The sequence below is a fragment of the Equus asinus genome, chromosome 30 (genome assembly GCF_041296235.1).
Source record: "Equus asinus isolate D_3611 breed Donkey chromosome 30, EquAss-T2T_v2, whole genome shotgun sequence".
Classification (NCBI taxonomy): Eukaryota; Metazoa; Chordata; class Mammalia; order Perissodactyla; family Equidae; genus Equus; species Equus asinus.
In genome coordinates, this window is record NC_091819.1 from 29,694,093 (window position 1) to 29,708,267 (window position 14,175).

General features: G+C 38.3%; 1 protein-coding gene across 1 annotated transcript in view; it reads left to right on the top strand.

Annotated features, from left to right (window-relative positions):
* The window catches only part of CATSPERE (catsper channel auxiliary subunit epsilon), a 263,038-nt gene that overhangs the window by 238,645 nt on the left and 10,218 nt on the right, over positions 1-14,175 (top strand). Inside the window, exons 19-20 of the mRNA XM_044762713.2 lie at positions 11-97; positions 6,539-6,696. Coding sequence (XP_044618648.1) covers positions 11-97; positions 6,539-6,696 — 245 coding nt within the window. The remainder of the gene's footprint in view (positions 1-10; positions 98-6,538; positions 6,697-14,175) is intronic.

The window sequence follows — 14,175 nt, forward strand, 5'->3', positions numbered from 1 at the left end:
CTTTTGACAGAGTGGTTGTTTAAATGAAGCCCAGACATGGAAGTCGATGACTACACTTAACAAGCACCTGCCACTAGAAGATGCCTGGGGACCGGAGGTAAGAAGAATGTTGCCTTTCACATTGTCTATTTATAGTAACTGGTTTGGCATTTCGGTATTAACGAAAGCTTAATGGAAACACTTTGGATTTAAATTTGTTTTGGTAAATCAAATCAAATTTTCTATTGGATTATACTATGATTTCAAAAATGCTTCATCTTAATTTCTCTTTGACCTTCTGTTGCTTTTGTGTTCCTAACAATTTTGTTTTAATTTTCTCTGCTGAAAATCTGTGTGTGCAGATTATTGAACATCTGACAAACACGTGAAAGCACTGATAGTGAGTCTTTCTAAAGAATGCCTGAAGCTTCAATTCTTGTGTAACTGAAAGATCATCTGTGAATGCCACTTATCCATCCTATACTGTTTTTAACTTTTTGCAATTGAATTTTCCTGAATTGAAATTAATTTATGTTATTTGGAGAATCAAACCATATCTCATGAACTAAAAGTGGCATATAAGGTACCTCAGCCTGTAAAATGTAAACCCTGCCATAAAAATGTTACTTTCCTCTATGTCGGAATCTATGCATGCCACGACAGAGAAATATACAAATGATGGGTGTTGTCCTCTGTATTCCCAACTCCAAACGTCCCACTTTTCATCCACAACATAACCCAGTAGCTCTACTCTAACAATCCTTCAACCCCAACATAACCTTCAACCCACTGATCCTGCCCCCTCATTCACTCCCAGGTCTCTTTTCCTGCTTTATATCCAGCTTAAATTCCAGAGTCAATAATTGTATCACTCTAATAATATGTATCCTCATTTCCTTTGCCTTCCTCTCACCTGTTCACATGTGTGACTACATCACAACCCTGGTTAAATTCAACTATCCACCTTCCCATGCTGACTTGTTTCACTTTAATTTCATGATTTAAATGGTCCCATAACACTACCCAGCAAACATAACTGTATTTCTGTAGTTCATTTCCTCTCCCCCTCTCATAAATAGCTATTGCATACTTTCTCCTCTCTTCTAAAATCTCAACACCTCTTCCCCCATCCTCATTCTTATCTAATGAACTTGCTTCCTACATAACCAAGAAAAGTATGGTAGTTATTAAACCTGGTGCTAGATCCCGTTATTTAATATTATTTAAAGAAGCAAATATTATTAAATGTGCGATATGTTGCCATATTGTTTTTAATATTTTGACAATTATAATTCTTCAAAACTAGTTTTCCTTGTAATGCAACTTACTTTATATTAAGTTTTTATAAACATTATTCTGAGAAGATGTCCATAATAATCTATAGGCTTCCCCAGAGGTTAGGAACCCCAGGTATAGATAGAAAAATAGAAGGACTACTCAGCCATAAAAAAGGACAAAATCGTCCCATTCGCATCAACATGGATGGAACCTGAGGGTATTTTGTTAAGCAAAATAAGCCAGACAGAGAAAGACGAACTCTGTATGACTCCACTCATAGGTGGAAGTTAACATATAGACAAGGAGAACTGATCAGTGGTTACCAGGGGAAGGGGGGGGGGGTGGGGGGAGGGCACAAAGGGTGAAGTGGTGTACCCACAACATGACTAACAATAATGTACAACTGAAATTTCACAAGGTTGTAAACTATCATAATCTTAATTAAAAAAAAAAATAGAAGGACTAAACCTTGAGTCATTCTAACATTTAAAGATTCGGGAAATGAGGAGGGGCAGAGGAGATGAAAAAGGAATAATCCAAGAAGCAGGAGGAAAACCAGGTGAGCGTGGTGTTCGGAACATCATGAAAAGCAAATCTCACAGGAAGGAGGGAGGGATCAACTGTATCAAATCCACAACTGAGATAGGTCAACTATGATGAGGATTGAAAATTGATCATTTACTTTAGCAACATGGAGATAACAAGTAACCTTGACAGGAGTGGTTTTGGTGAATAGTGAGAGACAAGCCTTACCGAAGTGGGTTTAATTAGCTTGGAGAAAAAGAATTCAAAGCAGCAACTCTGATGAAAAGTTTTTCAGTAAAGGGGAGAAAGAAATAGTGTAGTAGCTGGAAAGCAATGGGGTGAAGAGAGGGTCTTATTTTTTTTATAAGTTGAGAGAAATAACTTCATGTTTACTGATGGGAATGTTCCAACAAAAAAGAAAAATGATGATCATTCAACTAGCATCTCAAACCTAGCATGTCCAAAACTGAGCTTCTGACATCCACCTTCCAAACATACTCCTCTAACATTCTTCCCCACCTCGGTTAATGGAAATTCCATCCTTCCAGTATACTCAGGATAAAGGCTCTAAGTGTCATCTTATGCTCCACATTTGGCCTTTCAGAAAATCTTGTTGGCTCTTCCTTCAAAGTATATTCTGAATTTTGTCACTCTTCGCCACCCCAATTGCCACTGCCGTGCTCCAAGCCACCATCACCAATGATCTGGGTTATAACCATAGCCTCCTAACTGGGCTCCCTGCTTCAGCCTTGCCCACCATGAATCTATTCACAACACAGCAGCTAGGGTGATCCTACTAAAACATAAATGAGAACATGTCACTCTTCTGCTCAACACCATGTAATGGTTCCCATCTCACTTAGAGTTATGACAAAGCCTACATGACCTACTGCCCACCCCACCCCATCAGGACTAGCTAGCTCTTTTCTTCAGGTCTTTACTGAAAAATCAACTAGTCAATGAAGACTTCCCTTGCCACTCTGTCGAAAAAGTTAAACATCACCCCATGACAGTCCATATCCCCATTCCCTGTTTTCTGTAATGTCATTAGCACTTATAACTTTCTGATACGTTACACAGTATACCGATTTATCCTATTTATTAATGGGTTTCCCACCAGAATGTGGGCTACATAAGGGAAGGGAATTTTTTTTTGTTAGCTGGTGCATCCTCAGTAACTAATCCACTATGCATGCTCAATAAATATTTGTGTAAATAATTAATCAATTATAGGTCACCCACCTATTATAAAGAGTATTATCCCACTGTTAAAAAATCATAAGGAATTAAACTAGTAATGGAATCAGTTAAACGCAAAACTCACCCTCCTACTGTTTTTTTTTTTTTAAGATTGGCACCTGAGCTAACATCTGTTGCCAATCTGGTTTTCTTTTTCTTTCTTCTTCTTCTCCCCAAAGACCCCCCAGTACATAGTTGTATATTCTAGTTGTAGGTCTTTCTGGTTGTGCTATGTGTAGGATGCCACCTCAGCATGGCTTGATGAGTGGTGCCATGTCCATACCCAGGATTGGAACCGGCGAAACCCGAAGCGGTGCGTGCGAACTTAACCACTCGGCCACGGGGCTGGCCCCGTCCTGACTTTTTTGTTGAAGGGCATCCAAGAGTCTGGGGTTGAGATTAGGTGTCAGTGATACTCTATGTGCCAAAATCTCATGGAGGTCATCCAAATGTCCTAAGATTCTGCCAAAATAACATATTCCTAGGAAGCAATGAGTCACCTGGTAATTGACAGTCGTGGAGCTTGCCTCAATCAGTGTAATATCGTGCTGTGGTTCCCACATTTTACAATCAACAGAGGACTTGCTAAAACAGATCGCTGGGCCCAACCTCCAAAGTTTCTGAATCAGTAGATCTGGGGTGGGGCCACAAATTTTGCATTTCTAACAAGTTCCCAGGGGACACTGATGCTCTGGGGACCACAATTAAGAACCATTGAAATAGTTCTCACATTCTAGAAAGAGTCTGAAGTGCCCACACCAGGCCCTAAATGTTCGATTCTACTGCATGAGAAACACAAAGCTCACCACTAAAGGGGTGAATTCAGTCTGGAGTCTGAATATAATAGAAGGCAGGCACCTGCAAAAAGACTAGTTAGGTCCTGGTAAGTGAGGCTGCCCTTGCTGAAGGATGTCACTATATACTAACTCAGCATGGCAATCAGAGGCACTCTCTTCCTGAAACATAAGACACCTGGAATGAAATAGCCCTCCAATGTGTGGAGCTGCGCTGACGGCTACATAGTCCTTCAGATCCTACAAGGATGAAGGACACTTACATAAACAATCTTGGAAGTAGCTCCACAGACTGTAAATTTTCAGGAGAAAAACTGAAGGACTCATAAGCGAAAGTGGCATTTTCACAGGTTCTTTCAAGTTAACGTTAGAGCTTGAGAAGGAAAGGGAAAATGTGGGCACTGAATGGCTGGCTACGTACATCTAACTCAGGGTGGGAGTTGAGTTTCTGGACGTGACTGGCACACTAACCTGAGAAGTCCTCACCTAGAAATAAAGGGTGATTCATGAGGCGAGGGAAGATTTGGTTTTTCGTAGATTGCATAACTTGATCAAATAAACTTTCAACTCCAAAAGAAGGGGGTAAAACGAATAATTGAAAAAAAAGTGTGATAACAGGAAATATCAGGTATGACCAAAAAATAGGAACAACAGTCAGTGGGTATCACCATTCTCATTAGAAAGTAACTAGGTAGGAAATTAGAAACAATATAAATATTCCCAGGTGTCTATATACAAAAAAGACAGATAATGCTAGAAGATGCATATGTCCTTTTAGCAGTGCTCTGTTGTGATGATATAGGTCCGATCCTGCACATATTCTGCATACACCACGTATTCTTTCAATTAAGCTCACGGTCCCATGTGTTAACTAACTTGGTTGAACAAGAAGTTCACAGGTCAGTGTTGACCTGGAAGAACCCTCCACCAGAAAACGAAAAAAAGATGTATCGTATTTTCATATTAGGATACATAAAAAAAATGAGTGGTTGCCAGAGGTGCAGGGTGTGGATGAAACAGGTGAGGGGGTCAAAAGGTGCAAACTTCCATTTATAAAATAAATAAGTCATAGGGATGTGATGCACAGCATGGCAACTGTAATGAATAACACTGTATTGCGTATTTGAAAGTTGCTAAGAGTAGATCTCAAAAGTTCTCATCGTAAGAAAAACCGTTCATAACTGTGTGGTAATGGATATTAACTGGACATTGTGGTGATCATTTTGCAATATATACAAATATCAAATCATTATATTACACACCTGAAACTAATATAATGTTATATGTCAATTATGGCTCAATACAAATAAATAAATAAATACACAAATAACACAGAGAAGGGCAGAAATGGGTTTTCAATGTCCAAAGGAATAATAATAATGATAATAATAATAATGAGCCTCTTGTTTTTTGTATTTTGTGGTTTATCAAGATATACAGTAACGCCTATTAAATTAAAGAAAATCACCAAGAGTTTTAGGGATGACTTATAATTAAAACATTATTATAGAATGATTCACCTATATAAAAGAAAATGACCTGCTAAGAAGGGAAGGAAAGTAATTTTCAGTGTGAAGGTGATATTCACCTTCAAAAAAATTCACACAGGAGGGCAAATCCTGGAGTGTATGCAAATAAAGATAAAATGAGAGTGCTATACAAGGGATCACTACGTACACCAGAGATTATGTCGCCAAATAAAGAGACTATATGATCTGTTCCTGATTATCTCCAAAACCAAGTAGACTTAAGAAAGAATACTGTATCTGCAACACCATTGTACTGACAAATGTCAACATGGAGGGAGACTGTGAGGACAGAATAGGAAATAAATACCACTTGAATAAATCAAACAGGAGTTACTCACTCAAAGGCTAGAGAAAGAACTTAGTCACACTGAGAATACATGACAGAGAGATGAGCAATATTATCCATGATGGATGGAAGCACAAACTTCTGGGCCCCAAAAGATAGGTGGAGAAAACAGTGAAGGATGTTGACAGCCAACAGTTCAGGCACATCCAGAGTAATTGCCCCACAAGGCGTCTTGTTCCGTCCAATGAGAAGCCTCCCAGACAGCAGGTGCTTGAGGAGGAATCCTTTAAGTCGGGCGTGAAAGCATACAGGACCTACAAGAACCTCGGCTCAGAAATCTGTAAGTTTTAACAATCGTTTTCTTAGCTTTAACAACGTGACTTTAAAAGATATAGGCTCATTTCATCTGTGCTTTTAAAAAGGGGGCCAGGAGATAAGTATTCTTTCTAGTTTGTATCTTGAGACACCCCCCACCCAGACACAGTAGTGGTAATGGAGGTAAATAAAAGTCCTAGGAGAAGACAAAAACCCAAATATACTCCACTTTGACTATTGTGTCTATACCTTATGACCAAAATAGCGTCTGTCCCCAAATTAAGCATCCTTGGAGGATTTTGTGCTTTTTTTGATTTAGGGAAATAATATGCTTACGTACTCTCAACACCCAAATTTATTATTGTTTGCAAATAAAAAATAAATACAGCATTTGCTTTCACTAAGCTTCACTTTTTATCAAACTTTAACCCAATATAGCCTCTAAAAATACTATACAGAAATAAAATGATAGAATAGAAGGGAATAGTCATTACATTGCTAAATAATTTTCCAAGATAAATATATGAGAATATAATTTTGTTCATTAAAGTCAAAAAATGACCTTGAGGTTTTTGTCTTTGTTTCCTGTTCAGAACTATAAGCACTGTTTTTCTTATGCTATTGGAAAGCCGGGAGACTTAAATCAACCATATGAGATTATCAACAAGTCTAACCATAACCATTTAGTTTGGCCCATGGACCATTCCGGAATGTATGTGTTTCGTGTGAAGATCCTGGATCCAAACTATAGGTGAATACAAATGTTTTATTATAATAGTTTTAGCATTAGTTCCTCAAAATTAAATTTTTATTTTCTTGATTTAATTGGAGATCATCCAGATATCCAATTATTGTTATTATTTACATATTTACTTTTTCATCTTGTAGCAATCACATTAGACATTCTGTGGGGGTGGGAGATAAGATTTTGTGTTAAACACTGATTAGGTTAGTCAATTCACAATTACATTCTGAGTACTTTACAATGCTTCATTGCTGTGATAGATGCAAATATAACAGAAGCACAGTCTCAGCCTTCAAGGTGCTTATACTTAAATTAGTTGGAGGAGGAGTGGGGGTACACACACAAATCAAGGGAGGTTAAATCAGAGCAAATACATGCGATATTTTCCAAATATAATCATTTGCATTATTGATAGGCACAATAATAACTCAGAGATGGGAAAGATCAATGCTATTTTGAGCATCAGAAGGAAACCTCCTGGAGAATATGGAACATTAGTAGGATTTACATTGCAAAGGACTAGGATACACCCTTCAGGTGACAGAAACCACACTAATCATGGAATGGAGTTGAACATAGTATCCTGTCTATGGCTCGGCTCCTGGAGTCATGAAGGAGGGTGGAAAATACCTTGAGTGAGGAAGGTAGAAACAAAGGAAGCAGAGTAATTTACGACAATTCTTCATGTTGAAGTCAATTTCAAACCACGACCTAGAGAGCTTCTTTAGCATCTTTACCAGGGGAGTGTTGTGATAAAAGTCCAGTTCTAGGAAAACTAGCTGAGAATAGTATAAAGAATGGTATAAAGGGAAAAAACACTGTACACAGATAAATGAGAAGAGTGAAGTTAACAAGGAAAGAGGTCAAAGGAAGGCCTGGTGGCAATAAGAACAGAAAGAAAGGAGAAAGTCTAATAAATATGTTTCCAGAAATGAGAGATTTTGTTGATCTGATGTGGCAAGTGAAGGAAAAGAAGGATTCGATATGGTCTCAAGTTTTCTAGAGTAGGTGATCAAAAATTATGGAATTTTCCTTGACCAAAATAGATAATGGGGTGGTTTATCAGAGAGAAGTACTGAGATAAGAGTCTTGACTTTGCATTTGAGGGGACAATGAAATATGAGTGAAGATGCCCGATAAACAGTTAAAAATTCTGATTTGGGCCTTGAGTTGGAAGGAATAGCTGATGGTAAAGAATTGAAAATACAAAAGTGGGTGTCTTGAGGGTGATAGGAAAAGGGACTCAGCAGAAAGCTCCTCAAATAAAAGAAAAAATGAAGAGAAAAAATAGAAAGTTAATAGGAAAACCTAGTAAAACAGGATATTTAAATGTGATTCTCTTCACTTTGTAGTTTGAACAGAAGCCCCAACACCAGTGTATCCCCTGTCCTAAAACTGATCATCAATGCAGGATTTGAAAAGAGGATGTCCCAAAACTGGTCCCTTCCCACAATGAGCTATTTCAGAGAAGGCTGGGAGCTCATAAGAAAGACTAATAGTGAGGATTTCTTCTGAGAGTTTTCTGAATGCTGTGCATTTCCCCTCCTCCACCCAAGTAAGTGGGGCTTCAGAGAACCACTCAGGAAAACTAACATAGGTCTCTTGGTTTGAAGACGGGGGAGCAAAGACTATTCCTACCTCTTATCTAGAAAGTTTGAAAGTAAAAGGCTGCCTACAGGTACATTGATAATAGGAAGGCTAAAGAGTGATATAGTGCATGGAAACAGGGCTTTCACCAATGTGCGAGAAAATGTGTGCACTTTCAGCTGGGTGCAAATATGAACCCCAGGAAAGGAAACTGAACTTGGGTCATCACGAAAGGTCATCCCTACCCAACTCAAGGTTGAGGTGATCCCAAATAGAGACAATGGCTGGGGAAAACCATAGGAAGCCAGGAGCTGAGGAGTGATTGGCAAATGGCCAGCCAGAGAACATATCATCTAAATCCTGGAACATCAGGTGACATTTCCAGTTACAAGATGAGAGTGTATGAAGAACCCATTCTGTGTGTTGGATGTTGGAGTCCTAGCTCTCTCCTCTCAAGAGAAAAAGCTAAATATTTGGGCATCCAATACACAAAAGCCCTCAGCCACATAAAATTTTGATTTTTTCCTCCTACATGTACCCAATTCTGAGTTCTGAAACAGCAGCTAGCAAGTGGAAGAGGAAGTTTAAGGATAAAATAAGAAAAATGAATGGCCACACTCATCTCCCCAGTGCTACCTCTTAAGCACGATTCAGGCCCAACCTTGAGGAAAGAAGGTTTTCAATGTTTGAAAGACTAAAGTTTTATATGTAGTTTGGACTAGGCTTTTTATTACCTGAAAACTTCTGCTCAATATTTTTCCAGGGGCAGAGAAGAACAATTTACAGAGAATTTGTTTAAAGGGATAATGATGAGATAGAATAAAATTTTTATTTCACTCTACAAAGTTGAAGAAATATACTAAGACATGGCAACATCACTTAAGTCAAGAAGGAAGAAAATTTCTGGTAGGAAGAACAAAAAATGTCATAGAGTCTGGGGTCACCATTAATAGAAGAGTTTCACAAAACACTAACTTCAAGAGATATACGCACCTCCATGTTCATTACAGCATTATTTACAACAGCCAAGACATTGAAGCAAACTAAGTGTCCATCAATGAATGAGTAGATAAAGGAACAGAAAATATATATATGTGGAGGAATTTTATTCAGCCATGAAAAGGGAAATTCTCCACATTAAAAAAACAAGAAAAATCTCAAATGAAAAACCTAACTTTATACCTCAAGTAACCAGAAAAAGAAGAACAAACAAAGCCCAAAGTTTGTAGAAGGAAGGAAATAACAATGATCAGAGTGGAAATAAATGAAATAGAGACTAAAAAGACAATAGAAAAGAACAATGAAACTAAGAGCTGATTTTTTGAAAAGATAAACAAAATAGAGAAGGCTTTAGCTAGACTCAATAAGAAAGAAGGAGAGAGGATACAAATAAATAAAATCAGACATGAAAGAGATGTTACAACTGATACCACAGAAACACATAGGATCACAAGAGAATACAATGTACAATCATCTGCCAACAAGTTGGACAACCTAGAAGAAATGGATAAATTCCTAGAAAAATGTAACTGACCAAGACTGAATTATGAAGAAATACAAAATCTGAACAGATTGATTACTAGTAAGGAGATTGAATCAGTAAGAAAAAACCCCCCAACAAACAAAAGTCCAGGACCAGACGGCTGCACTAGTGAATTCTACCAAACCTTTACAGAAGAGTTAATACCAATCCTTCTCAAACTCTTCCGAAAAATACAAGAGGAGGGAAATCTTCCAGACTCATTTTATGAGGCCAGCATTATCCTGATAACAAAGCCAGACAAGGATGCCACAAGAAAAGAAACTTACAGGTCAATATCCCTGATGAACACAGATGCAAAAATTCTCTACTAAATATTAGCAAACTAAATTCAACAATACATTAAAAGGATCACACATCATGATCAAGTGGGATTTATACCAGGGACACAAAGATGGTTTGATATCCACAAATCAATTAGTGTGATACACCACATTAGCAAAATGAAGGATAAAAATCATATGATCATCTCAATAGATGCAGACAAAGCATTTGACAAAATTCAACATTCGTTTATGATAAAAACTCTCAACCAAGTGGGCATAGAGGGAATGTACCTCAACATAATAAAAGCCGTATTTGGCAAGCCCACAGCTAACATCAGACTCAATAGTGAAAGGTGAAAGCCTTTCCTCTAAGATCAGGAACAAAACAAAGATGCCCACTCTTGCCCACTACTTTTATTCAACGTCGTATTGGAATTCCTATCCAGAGTAATTACATAAGGAAAAGAAATAAAAGTCATCCAAACTGGAAAAAAAGTAAAACTGTCACTATTTGCAGATGACATGACAGTATATATAGAAAATGCTAAAGACTCCATCAAAAATCTGCTAGAACTAATAAATGAATTCAGTAAAGTTGCAAGACACAAAATCAATACAGTCATGTGCCACATAATGACATTTTGGTCAACAATGGATACATACACAATAGAGGTCCCATAAGATTAGTACCATAAAGCCTAGGTGTGTAGTAGGCCAGACACCCTATGATGTTCACATAATGACAAAATTGTTAAACAATGCATTTCTCAGAACACATCCCCATCAAGTGACACGTGACTAAATACAAAATTCAATTGTTTCTATACTCTAATAATGAACTATCAGAAAGAGAAATTAAGAAAATAATCCCACTTACAACTGCATCAAAAAGAGTAAAATACCTAGGAATAAATTTAACCAAAGAGGTGAAAAATCTGTAACTGAAAACTATAAGATGTTGATGAAAGAAATTGAAGAAGACACAAATAAATGGAAAGATATTCTATGCTCACGGATTGGAACAATTAATATTGTTAAAATGTCCATACTACCCAAAGCAATCTACAGATTCAATGCAATCTCTATCAAAATTCCAAAGGCATTTTTCACAGAAATACACAAAACTATCCTAAATTTCTATAGAGGCACAAAGGACCCGGAATAGCCAAAGCAATCATGAGAAAGAAGAACATAGCTGGAGGTATCACACTTCCTGACTTCAAACTACAGCCATACCTCATTTTATTTGCTTCACTTTATTGCACTTCACAGATACAGTGTTTTTTACATATTGAAGGTTTGTGGCAACCTTGTCTTGAGCATGTCTCCTGGCACCATTTTTCCAACAGCCTTTGCTCACTTCATGTCCCTGTGTCACATTCCAGTAATTCTCACAATATTTCAAACTTTTTCGTGATCATCAGATTTGTTATGGTGATCTGTGATCAGTGATCTTTGATGTTACTATTGTCATTGTTTTGGGGTGGCATGAACTGTGCCCGTATACGTCGGAGAACTTAATCACACAACGTGTGTGTTCTGACTGCTCTGCTGACTGGCTGTTCCTCTGTCTCTTCCCTCTCCTCAGGCTTCCTTGTTCCCTGGGACACAGCAATATTGAAATTAAGCCAGTTAATAACCCTACAATGGCCTCTTAAGTGTTCAAGTGAAAGGAAGAGGTGCCCATATTTCCCTTTAAATCAAAAGCTAGAAGTGATTAAGCTTAGTGAGGAAGGCGTGTTGAAAGCTGAGATAGGCTGAAAGCTAGGCCTCTTGCACCAAACAGTTAGCCAAGTTGTGAATGCAGAGGAAAAGTTCTTGAAGGAAATTAAAAGTGCTGCCCCAGTGAACACACAATGATAAGAAAGTGAAACAGCCTTATTGCTGATACGGAGAAAGTTTTAGTGGTCTGGATAGAAGAGCAAACCAGCCATAGCATTCCCTTAAACCAAAGCCTGCTACAGAGAAAGGCCCTCACTCTCTTCAATTCAATGAAGGCTGAGAGGTGAGGAAGCTGCAGAAGAAAAGTTTGAAGTCTGCAGAGGTTGGTTCATGAGGTTTCAGGAAAGAAGCATCTCCATAACGTAAAAGTGCAGGTGAAGCAGCAAGTGCCGATGGAGGAGCTGCAGCAAGTTCTCCAGAAGATCTAGCTGAGATCACTAATGAACGTGGCTGCACTAAACAACAGATTTCCCAGGCAGATGAAACAGCCTTACATTGGAACAAGATGCCATCTGGGACTTTCACAGCCAGAGAGAAGTCAAGGCCTGGCTTCAAAGCATCAAAGGTCAGGTTAATTCTCTTGTTAGGGCTAATGCAACTCGTGAATTTAAGTTGGACCCAGTGCTCATTTACCACACTGGAAATCCTAGGGACCTTAAGAATCGTGCTAAATCTAGCCTGCTTGTGCTCTGCAAATAGAACAACAAAGCCTGGATGTCAGCACATCTGTTTACAACACGGTTTACTGAATATTTTCAGTCCACTTTTGAGACCGACTGCTCAGAAAAAATGACTCCTTTCAAAATATTACTGCTCATTGACAAGGCACCTAGTTACCCAAGAGCTCTGATGGAGATGTACAATGAGATGGATGTTGTTTTCATGCCTGCTAACACAGCATCCATTCTGTAGCCCATGGATCAAGGAGTAATTTCAACTTTAAGGTCTTATTTAAGAAATACATTTTGTTAAGGGTCTAGCTACCATAGATAGTGACTCCCCTCATGGATCTGGGCAAAGTCAGTTGAAAACCTTCTGGAAAAGATTCACAATTCTAGATGCCATTAAGAACATTCATGATTCATGGGAAGAGGTCAAAACATCAACATTAACAGGAGTTTGGAAGACATTAATTCCAACCCTCATGGATAACTTTAAGGGGTTCAAGACTTCAGTGGAGGAAGTAACTGCAGATGTGGGTGGAAATAGCAAGAGAACTAGAATTGGAGCCTGAAGATGTGACTTGATTGCCACAATTTCATGATAAACTTTAACAGATGAGGAGTTGCTTCTTATGGATGAGCAAAAAAGAAGCTTCTTGAGATGGAACTTACTCTTGGTGAAGATGCTGTGAAGATTATTGAAATGACAACAAAGGACTTAGAATATTTCATAAATTTAGTTGATAAAGCAGTAGCAGAGTTTGAGAGGATTGACTACAATGTTGAATATTCTACTGTGGGTAAAATGCTATCAAACAGCATTGCATGCTACAAAGAAATTGTGAAAGGAAGAGTCAATCAATGCCACAATCTTCACTGTTGTCTTATTTTAAGATGTTGCCGTAGCCACCCCACCTTCAGCAACCACCACCCTGATCAAGCAGTCATCAACATCCAGGCAAGACCGTCCAGGCAAAAAGATTAGGACTCGCTGAAGGCTCAGATGATTTAGCATTTTTTAGCCATAGAGTGTTTTTTAATTAAGGTATGTACATTGTTTTTTAGACATAATGTTATTGTACACCTAACAGACTACAGTATAGTATAAACATAACTTTTGTATGCACTGGGAAACCAAAAAATTTGTGTGACTCACTTTATTGTGATATTTGCTTTATTGCAGTGGTCTAGAACCGAACTCACAATACATCCAAGGTATGCCTGAATATTACAAAGCTACAGTAATCAAAACAGTATAAATTTGGCATAAAAACAGGCACAGAGATCAATGGAATGGAATAGAGAGCCCAGAAATAAACTCGCACATATATAGTCAATTAATTTATGAAAAAGTGTCAAGAATATACAATGGGGAATGGACACTCTCTTCAATAAATGGTGCCGGGAAAACTGGACAACCACATGCAAAAGAATGAAACTGGACCACTATCTTACACTACACACAAAAATTAACTCAAAATGAACTAAAGACTTGAACATACAGACTGGCCCAGTGGCATAGTGGTTAAGTGCACGTGCTCTGCTTTTGTGGCCAGGGGTTCACAGGTTCAGATCCCAGGGGCCGACCAACACACCACTCATCAAGCCATGCTGTGGCAGCGTCCCACGTATAAAATATAGGAAGACTGGCACAGATGGTAGCTCAGGGCCAATCTTCCTCACAAAAAAAGAAAAAAGACCTGAAACC